Source organism: Plectrocnemia conspersa, unplaced genomic scaffold (genome assembly GCF_051122295.1).
Source record: "Plectrocnemia conspersa isolate PC_06_02 unplaced genomic scaffold, ASM5112229v1 ptg000008l, whole genome shotgun sequence".
Lineage (NCBI taxonomy): Eukaryota > Metazoa > Arthropoda > Insecta > Trichoptera > Polycentropodidae > Plectrocnemia > Plectrocnemia conspersa.
In genome coordinates this window covers 14,248,425-14,259,344 of record NW_028277172.1, presented here as the reverse complement: position 1 = coordinate 14,259,344, position 10,920 = coordinate 14,248,425, and the positions used below count along the sequence as shown (strand labels likewise).

At 31.6% G+C, this 10,920-nt stretch overlaps 1 protein-coding gene and 1 long non-coding RNA gene across 2 annotated transcripts; one reads left to right on the top strand and one right to left on the bottom strand.

The window, feature by feature from the left end:
• Positions 1-1,636: 1,636 nt before the first annotated feature.
• Positions 1,637-10,308, top strand: LOC148233088 (ATP-binding cassette sub-family F member 3). Its single transcript, XM_088190596.1, has 12 exons — positions 1,637-1,779; positions 2,089-2,191; positions 2,366-2,540; positions 6,700-6,914; positions 6,984-7,247; positions 7,392-7,592; positions 8,250-8,432; positions 8,530-8,703; positions 8,774-8,948; positions 9,065-9,245; positions 9,476-9,696; positions 9,770-10,308. Exons 1-12 carry the CDS (start codon positions 1,707-1,709, stop codon positions 9,929-9,931), a joined length of 2,127 nt encoding a protein of 708 aa, XP_088046722.1. The 5' UTR covers positions 1,637-1,706; the 3' UTR covers positions 9,932-10,308.
• LOC148233089 (uncharacterized) lies at positions 2,599-4,854 on the bottom strand. Its single transcript, XR_015810498.1, has 2 exons — positions 4,706-4,854; positions 2,599-4,641 (listed from the first exon to the last, which is right to left on the bottom strand). It is a non-coding gene; the product is annotated as an uncharacterized LOC148233089 (long non-coding RNA).
• Positions 10,309-10,920: the final 612 nt, after the last annotated feature.

Sequence of the window (10,920 nt, the reverse complement as noted above, 5' to 3'; positions counted from 1 at the left end):
ATACTTAGTTTTAGGAGCCAGTAAACTTACCATTGGTAACCATGCTAGCATGGTTAGTTACCAATGGTATATATATGGTAAGTTAATTTGGAAGTACTTACCTCTCAACTGTTTTCCAAAATAAAAATTATTAAAAATTAGCATCGAAATCGCTTTGGTGACGAAAAGCTTAAAAATTGCATACAAGTTGAAATATCTTCGATACCAACGGATATTGAAAAAATTGTTGATCGAAAACATTGCCAATCATCTTATTATTATTTCGATATTTTAATTTTCTTTTGGTATTGTATTTTTTGTTATAATAGTTTTGTATATATTATATAACTTTACGTTTTTTATATCGTATTATATACATAGTTTTATTTGAAAATATTTCATCTTTTAAAAGTAGTTAATAAAAAATCAACAGCAAAAAATGTTTTGTTCATAGTTACGATTTCTTCATTTATTTTATAAATAAAAATACAACTCGGAGTTTTATGAGATTTGCGGCCCGCGTGGTTTCTCATGATTTCGGTTGCAGCCCACCGCTTAAAATGGTTGCTTGCCACTGATTTAGGCAATCATTTTAGATCAGAATTTCTTGCATGTTTTACAATTTGTCTCACAGTGGCCTCGGAAACATGCGTTGCCGCTGCGGTCCGTTTCATACATTGTTTTAAATTATTTACTTGGTCATTGTCAACTTTTGTTTTGAAAAAGCAATATACGTTATAAACGATGTTTCTCTCTTTTTTATGTAAAACCATCTGTAAATGTAAGTTTACTTATGTAAATTACTGACAATTAATTGCATTAAAATAATTAAATTTATTTAATGTAAATCGCTTTCTGGGCAAGCTGTTATTTGAGGGGCGAACGGAACGTGGACTCGGTGCAGAAAGCAAAGGCCGACTGACGAACCAATAACGAGCGGCGTTGGTAATCCCCCCGTTACGCCTCACCTCTTACCACCAAATATACCTATAAATCGTTTACTGCGCAGCTTTAATCCAGCGCTCTTTTCACGTGACAGGAGCTGTAAATATAATTATGTAGAAAAGAGCTGTAAATTCTGTTTAACGAAATAAAAATGATTAAGATAAGATTATCTAATACATTGTTTTTCAATGTTGTTATTAACCCTTTAATTTCGGCATGGATTTCACGAGTGTAATCATAACATGACAGCTATTTCTTCATTTGAAATAATAATTAAAATATTAATCATTAATTGTCATTTCGGATTAGCAGCTACAGTCTGTTGAATTCGTATTGCATATATGACACATTAGAGGTGAACAAAGAGGACTCCAGCTGGGTTACTTATTACGTGTACGATATTTAGTAATGACATCTGCAAATCTGACGACAAAAACTATTTATGATTCGTCGTCGCCAACCTAAACCTTAGATCCGACTTATCTTCCAAAAAGAAGTGCGGAGTGCTTCCACCACTCCCTCCTGGTCGACATAACCCCATAACAATTGAAATATGTTCGATATAACCCCATAACAATTGAAAATAAGATATCAATGAAATACAAGAACATATAATAAATTGTTTGGAATACTTTTGCACTTATTTCACTATGGTTAATATATATTTATTTATTTTGAAATAAAATATATATACATGTATAAATGAAACGTCAATTGTCTATGGTGTAAGAGTGAGCCAGGCTGTCACCAAGTGCACGAGAGCATTACAGTTCGGTGACGACATGGCCACTTGTCGGGAGCTCATCAATAGCGAGTTTCCGCTCATCGACGACGATCTCAAGACATACGTAGAAGGTCAGCGATTTTTAATAGAAATATCAATTAGGTTATGAACCCTCGACTCGTGTGTAACTTTGCCGCCCTAGAATTGCAATAAATGACCCCGATAAAACTGCGAAACAGTCATCGAACGTGTCATGTTTTAATTTAATTGATGAAACATCATGCATATATTTATATTATAATTAAAATCAAAATCAAATTTTATATAGTTCAATTAAAATATTGTCTATGACTTTTGGTTTTATGTACAGCTATTTTGGCCAAATAGATTTTCAAAAAGAAAATAATTTAATGAACAAACGAGCAATATTGTCATTTCAGGTATTTTGGCCAACGGAGAAGATTTTGAAAATGGAACCGAAGTGTATGAAGCGATCGGCGAAGTGTTGCATGAGATATCGGAAAAGACGGAAGACGATATCAGGTTTGCTATGATTCTAGATGCTTATTAATGTAATATATCACTGTTGATCTGTTCAAATTTTCAGTGTTACATTATAATCGAAATTGCTGTATTTTTATATTTAATATTTTTTTTTATTAAAAACGTGATGAACTTAAAGCAAATATTTATAGTTAAATGTGTTAAATGTTAAAGGAACATTTGCGATCAATTGCTGGATATGATGAGACCTAACAACAGGACCGTGATGATCAATGGCCCGCGAAAAATGTTAGATAATCCGATCCACCTGGGCACAGCTGCTGCCAATTTAGAATCTGAAATTATACAGACAAAGAGTATATGGGTGCAGACGAGAGATGATAATTTGGTAAATATTATTCTATACTAGCCTAACTAGTTATTATATATTGAAAAATAAAACAGAATTTATAATAGCTGCTAATAAATAATTTATTCAAATTTTCTCCGACAAATACATTCCAATATAATTACTATTAAAAAAATTCATAGCTCCTACCTTTATTCTTTCAACACTTGATTAAATTATCAGTTAAAAACTTAACAAATACGCTGTAAATACCTGTTATGTTGAAAGTGGTAAATTTACAACAATAAATAATAATAAATTTTTTGATGAAATCTTACATTTATTTTTAACTAGGTTTTCAAAACAAAGTATAAAATTAAGTATTAGTAATTTACCATTTAAATTTTAAACAGTATTATAAATAATGCATAGCTTGCAATAATATAGTAATAATAAAAATTATAATAATCTAAACATTAAACTAATCATTAGATAGAATAATCTAAAAATGATTCGAGAGCAAAATAGAAATGTCATCTATCTAATGATTGTTTTATTATTATACACTAAACTTTCATAGGGTCGAAACTATCCTCAACTTGAATGCAGACATCTTCTATATTTTCATTTTCTGTATCCATATGGTTCATTCGTTGACATTCAAAAACACTACAATAGTACAATAGTTCATTCAGTATTGACCAGTTAGTTCCATAATGCTTTTCCAACAATTTTTTAACATCGATTTCCAACAATTTGACGAATCTATTGAAATTCCAGGTGTCAGTACAGTCAGATTGATATCTAGTTTTATTCTAATTGAAAACATTTCTCGCTACCTCTGTATTGGATTTATAAAATTGTTCCCTTCGAAGTGTCCATTTGATTCCTTTATTTTTTTCGATAATAAAATGTTTGAGAATTTTTGCAACAAATACACTTTTCCCAATCTAAAACATCAACATCTTTACCGAATTCATAAATTGTTCTCTAATCATTGCATATTTTTATATAATCATTGAGATCTGCCAAGACTTCGTATTTTTTTATTTTCTTCTCAAAGACAGCAAAAACTCGGTCCGCTGGTAAATATGAATGTCCAGGTATGGGAAAGATCAGTTATTTGGCTGTCAGACCAATCGGTGAGTGTTCGTTGAGCCATTTCATACACATGAAAATGATTACCAAATTAGGGTTTTGACTAGCGCAGCTACCTGCCATTAGTCTGAGTGTATTAATATTCTGAAAATCGACCGAGCAAAATAAATGATTATCTCATGTAAATATGTGAACATTTTCTTTGGTTTTACTGTAAAATTATATATGTAGAGGCGTTGTGAATAATAAGCAGCTCGATCTGTCAATTTGGGCAAGGGTTGATTATTTTGCCAGTTGAAGGATAACATCATAAGACCAAATTTGTCCTCAGTTAAATATTAATCTCCCCTGTGAATCTGCCTCCTCGTTATTATTAGATTCGATCGTTTCGTGTTTAATCTTTTCGGTTAACTCCAAACACCTAATACAGACTTCTGTTTGTGGAGTGCCGAAACCAATATTGAATGATTTACAAAATATGCTTCTAAAATATAATTCCTTCACAGATAATAGTGGCTCGTCATTTTTCTCAGTACAGTAAAGTCTCCACATTTTATTCAAATTCAAATAAGATGACAAATACTGACTTCCACAATAGTGAATTTCTAATGGTTTAAAATTCCGTATAAAATTTTCAACTGATTCTTTTTTATCTGAAAACTTTTTCAGCTTTCTATCTCCGCCTCTGTTTTCCACCGCCGGTCTTCCCGTTTTCCAACTTCGATTAAGAACTCCCATAATGCGGTTCTTCGTAATAGAAAGTACACACATGAAAGTATTGCGGCATACCGGTATACACAGATGTTCATCAGTTTTTTCTATAAAATACTTCACCGAAAACTTTTTTCTTTTACTGTGCTCGTTAGTAGTGTGCGGTCTTTTTCTTTCAACGTCAAACATCAAACAATACTTTAAAATAAAGTTATCTTGATATATCTTGTTCGATTTGGAATAAAATAATTGGTGAAATATGCTCAGATCGTTCATTGTTAATCTGAGACATTGATATGTTCGAGTGTTGTGATTACAAGTCGATAATTTCATTAAATTCGGAAAAGAGTAACTGCAAAGAGATAAGACACTGCCGTTTGATGATTTTGCAACATGAATATAAAATAACAACTAACATTTTTTGTTTGTGTAACGCAGCTTTCCATTCTGTCGGCTGCTTTATTCTCTTCCCTGTATATATCGAAATATTCTCCATAAGCTATGTAAACATTAATCACTTGGAAACATTGAAACAACCGCTCTCACCTGTAGCGTACTGAGTAATGGCCGATCATGTGACTAGACGCCGACCTCTGATTGGTTGATACACATGTCTGCATATATACTAAAGAAGCCATAAAAAATGGACATGTCTGATATTGATTTTAGGCGTCACGCGTATTCTTACTGTTACTAATGCATATATTAATAATAATATATTGCTTTTCATTTTTATTCGTTTCTTATAAGGTTTCGTTTTTATATCATTGATTTTATTTTTGTAAGTTTTTGTCAAGTTCCTTGTCTATACACACTTTTATTTATAAATACTCATTTTATATATATATGTTAAATTAATTTATTTAATTAATAAGTACTAGTATATAATAATTGTTTATTGAATATGATTGCATGTACATATTTTTATTTATTACTGTAAATCTACCCTAACATAAAAGGCGTTATCACTAAGTTTTAACAGCGTGTGTATAGCAATACTTCAGACAAATAATCAATATACAAGGTTTGATCAAAAAGTAACAAGAATTTTTAAATATCGTGGACTGTGTATAAGTGCGATTGGTACAATTTTGTATTTTTTTCTGACATATGTTGATATTTGTAGCCATATTTGATGTTTAGTTTATTGTTACCAGTCAAGAAGGTAAGGCTTGCGCCACACTGAAGTGTTACGCTTGTCTACTGGAACCAGCTAGGCTTGTCACCTAGCATGGTGCGAAGTACGAAAACGACCAGAATTGTGGAAATTGCACCACGATTCTTTTTGCTTTTTTGTGAATTTTTGGCCAAAAACAACACTATTGTGATGCCTCAGCCACCGTATTTGCCGGACATGGCTCCGTGTGACTTTTTTATCTTCCCGAAGCTAAAGAGAACCATGTAAGGACGACGTTTTGCTAACATTTAACAAATAAAGACAATCGCTGAAGGAACTGAACATCATACCGAAAAATAAGTTCTAGAATTACTTTGAAGAATGCAAAACACTGGCATAAGTGTATTATATCCGAGGAGAATAATTTTGAAGGGGACAAAATTAATAAGATTTTTTGAGAAAAATGAAAATTTTGTTACTTTTTGATCAAACCTTGTATGTATTGTAAGTTATTTGCAATATAATTTAATTTATTATTAAATAACCCTTGCAGCTCGGACACTTAGGATCACTTATACCGATTTACTTTTATGACCACCCATTTAATTACTTTAAAGCTTACATTTTAACTAGATTATAATCATGGATTTGAAAAATAAATAAGTAATTTTATCTACAAAAATAAATTTTCTCAATTTTTGCTGTTAAGAATGTACGATATAATATATTTCTGTAATTATTATTGTGATGAATATTGCTGTTGTTATTTCTATCTTGTATAGATTTTTTTATTGCTTTAGTCAGTTTTATTTTATTTTTTAAACATTTAAATTTGGTTATTAAATCTTTATAGGAAAAAAGTGTTAAATTACGTTGACCCAACAAAATATTACATACACTGTGCGTTAAAGGCATACGTTAAAATCATATTATCTAATATAAAAAAAATCAATTGACTACGTCACCGTTAAAAAAAGCACAGCAATTTTTTTGTAGCTATACAGGAAATTTCACTTTTTCTACTTAAAAAATCTATAATTATAAAGTCCAAAATTCAGCTTTAACTTAATACAAATGTACTGTGTATTATCATACATCATAATCAATAATAAAAATGCAATAATATTGATTTTTAACATTTTGTCAAAGCAAGCGTTGCAAAACAATTGAGCCGAAAATTTGAAAATCGACTATAGCTTAAAAATATAAATTGGTCAATGTAACTTTGCATATAAACGAGAGGCAAAAATCAACGTTACTATAAATATAAATGTAATGTGTTGCTTTTTATAGAAAGTAGATGCCAAAAAACTGGAAAAGGCTGAAGCAAAACTTCAACAGAAACAAGGCAAACGTTCCGAATACAAAACTGTAGTTGCAACTCCGATCCTTCAATCAGCAACTGCATCACAAGTCACGTCAAAGAAAGACAGCAAGCTGGAAGCGAAAGGCAATAATAGAACACAAGATATTAGAATCGAAAACTTCGATGTCGCTTTCGGCGATAGGTGAACATTTTGAATATCAATTTATATCATGTGTTATAAAAAAATGTAATATCATACATGGCTTTTTAGAGTTTTATTACAAGGAGCTGATCTCTTGTTAGCTTTCGGTAGAAGATACGGATTTGTAGGCAGAAATGGATTGGGGAAAACGACGTTACTCAGAATGATATCCTGCAAGCAATTGCGTATTCCGTCGCACGTTTCTATTCTACACGTTGAGCAAGAAGTCGTCGGTGATGATACTCCGGCGCTGGAGAGCGTCTTGCAGTGTGATACAGTTCGAGAAAATCTTCTAAAGAGAGAGAAGGAAATAAATCAAATTATCAATACAGGGTTAGTGTAATTTAGTCTCATAGTCTCAATATCTCTACTTCATGGATGGCTATTAGTGTACAGCATGAAAGTTAGACTCTCGTTGGCGTCTTAAAACAATATATTTTATTGCTTAGGTGGTTAATTTATTTATTTTAATTGCAGAGGTTCAGATCCTGCATTATCAGCCGAACTATCCGAGATTTACATTCAATTAGAAAATATGGAATCTGATAAAGCACCGGCGAGAGCTTCGATCATCCTGAATGGTTTAGGATTTAGTGCCGAAATGCAGATCAGAGCGACTAGAACATTTTCAGGCGGTTGGCGTATGCGTTTGGCTTTAGCTAGAGCTTTGTTTTCAAAGTAAGTAATATTTATTATAATATAATAATCAAATGATGTTAAATCAGAAAATGGGTGTTGAATGACATACGTTTAACGATATCATACAATTAATCATATACTAGACTACTATAGATCTACTGCTTGTGTCATTTAGTCTTAACAAAATATCTTTTGAATACCAATCAATCAACAGTATTATAATTTAAGTTCTTTATTTATATACAGTACACAGCGTTGCACAAGATTAATAAGATTTAAGAGTTATTCTTGTTATATTTATACACAGATCAGAAGGCAGTTCTTTAGAAAGAGTAGACAAATATATCTGAAGCGATTTTATTTTTTAAGCTTAAAACGAAAAATTAACAAAAATACGTTTGAATTACGAACTCTTATGTTTTGGGGTATGTAAAATTTTAACTGAGCGGAGCTAAGATGAGATGTCTGAGAGTTTCCTCAGGATCTTAGAATGCAATTTGTCAAATTATAGAACGGATGCCATTTAAAGTAATACTCCTTTATACCAGAGAGAGGGGGAGGTGGAAGGATGAATATATTTTGAGTAGGGTAAAGAGTAACTAGTTGTATATTTGTTTTATATTGATCTTGTGGTTATGTAAGATTATATAGATAATAAATCCATACATTCAATTTGATATTTATAATATTTTTTAGACCAGATTTATTACTGCTGGACGAACCTACTAACATGTTGGACATCAAAGCCATCATATGGTTAGAAAATTACCTTCAAAATTGGCCTACGACGCTCCTTGTAGTATCTCACGACAGAAACTTTTTAGACACTGTGCCAACTGATATACTTCACTTACATTCACAGAGATTAGAGCCATATAGGTAAATATAATTATAATTATTTAACTGTTTCTGAAATATTCTTCAAGGTGTGATGCATTTTATGGACCCATAATACCGTATCTTCTCTCAATTTCAGAGGTAATTATGAACAGTTCGAGAAGACAAAGACGGAGAAACTCCGAAATCAACAGAGGGAGTTTGAAGCACAGCAACAGCATAGAGCACACGTTCAAGAGTTCATCGATCGTTTCCGATATAATGCAAATCGAGCATCTTCAGTTCAGTCTAAAATAAAAATGCTAGAAAAATTGTAATGTATTTTGCTATATATTTAATTAACTTATGTATACATATATAATATAATGAAAATTGCATTTCAGACCCGAATTGAAACCGATAGAAAAAGAAGTCGAAGTGGTGCTACGGTTTCCTGAAACATTGCCCCTATCTCCGCCGATACTCCAATTAAACGAAGTGTCCTTTTATTATAAATTGGAAACAATTATTTTTAATAATGTTAACTTAGGAGCTACACTAGAGTCTAGGATTTGTATTGTAAGTATTTTGGTGTATTAGGCATGTAAATTACTATATTTAATTCAATCTGGAAACATGGAGCACATTGTTAAACGAAGAAATGAAAATTTTTTTTTTTTACGATTTAATTTTAGGTAGGCGATAATGGCGCTGGTAAAACAACATTATTAAAAATCATTATGGGACACTTGACCCCCACTTCGGGCATAGTGCATACACACAGAAATCTAAAGTTTGGATATTTCTCACAGCATCATGTCGATCAGTTAGATATGAATGTAAACTCAGTAGAATTGCTGCAGCAAACCTATCCAGGTATATCTTATCTTATCGTATATAAAGAAGTATAAATTAATCGTAAATATATATACTTAATATTTATTTATATATACTCGAAAATATTGTTGTATTTTATATAAACAAATTTATCTATATCATTTATTTTTAAATATAATACATATTTGTTATGGTGCTTCTTACATAAATTACATAAGAGTAATTGTTTAGACGATTTCATATTATAATTGCTATGTTTAATTTATTAGGTAAAAGTGTGGAAGAATATCGTCGACAGTTGGGAAGCTTTGGAGTAAGCGGCGATCTGGCTCTGCAGACTGTGGGCAGTTTATCAGGAGGTCAGAAATCTCGTGTAGCTTTCTCCAGAATGTGCATGGGAAATCCCAATTTCTTGGTACTAGATGAACCGACTAATCACTTAGATATCGAAACGATCGAGGCACTCGGAAAAGGCATCACCAAATATATAGTTAGTATTATTTTTATCACTTCCAATCTTTTCATAATGAGTTCAATTTATTAAACTTATTGTATTTTTATAGGGCGGTGTGATTTTGGTTTCTCACGACGAACGCTTAATCCGCATGGTGTGTAAAGAACTCTGGGTCTGCGGTAGTGAAACAGTAAAGAGCATAGAAGGTGGATTTGATGAATACCGAAGAATCGTTGAACGCGAGCTCCAAGAGGCAGCTCAATCCAAATAGCACTAATTGACATCGCTTATGATCTGTGTGTATTTTTTGTATATACAGTCTACAATGTATAAAATGTCCAATTTAAAAAATCAATATAAGATATTCTTTATCATGACTATGCAGTCTTCCTCGGTGACTTTTGCTACCGTATATCAATTGAAGTTAAATGTACCCCATTGATTTTTTTTTATGAAATTGACATTTTCAATATTGTAATGTGTACATAGATTTACACGCGCCTATGTGATATAACATTATATATAAATCGTTGCATAGCTTATTTATTTATATTGTTGTTAAGTGATATGCGGCCGCATACATTTGTATGTATGTTAATTACGAAATTATGTATGAGTTACGTATTTATTAAAAAGTAATTTTATATATAATATTTAATTTTATTTATAATTCAAAACATATTAATCCCTTAATGCAAAAGTGTGCATATGCCATATTGGAAACAGCGTTCCCCCTGGGAATGTAGTAATTAGACCTTATACATACCACAAGACTGTTCTTTCCCATGTGTGGAATTCATTTCCAGTAGCATATGTATATTCCAAGGAATACATAACCTTATATTTCAAAGCACTGCAAAATTTTTAGTAGGCAATAATATGTCATTTTTTAATTTTGAAGTTGAAAGAAGATTGCTGGTGCGCTACCTACCGTGCAGACACTTGATGGAACTGCAAAAGATCGTAGTTCGTAGCGTTGACTCATTCATTTCAGGCTATTTCCTTTTCTGTTACACGACAAGTATCTTTCTGCTGCAATGGAGTCATTACTTAGTGTCTGACTTGTTAAAAAGAGTGCTAATCCACTTGTACGCTTGCTAGAATAACAGACATGCATCAACATACTGAACTTTCATTTGTTGATGAATTTTAATGGGGTTCATAATTAGTACTGCACTTGCATATTTTTTACAGGACTGTACTGTGTTTATGGTATATCTAATACGATCATCATCTGTAATTAAATCCAATATGCCATAA

Excerpts from the sequence above, each read along its gene's own strand:
- LOC148233088 (XM_088190596.1), top strand. The coding sequence starts at position 1,707 with ATGGCCACTTGTCGGGAGCTCATCAATAGCGAGTTTCCGCTCATCGAC. Across the intron at positions 2,541-6,699 it reads AGACGAGAGATGATAATTTG|AAAGTAGATGCCAAAAAACT; the intron begins GTAAATATTATT and ends TGCTTTTTATAG. Across the intron at positions 8,949-9,064 it reads TAGAGTCTAGGATTTGTATT|GTAGGCGATAATGGCGCTGG; the intron begins GTAAGTATTTTG and ends ATTTAATTTTAG.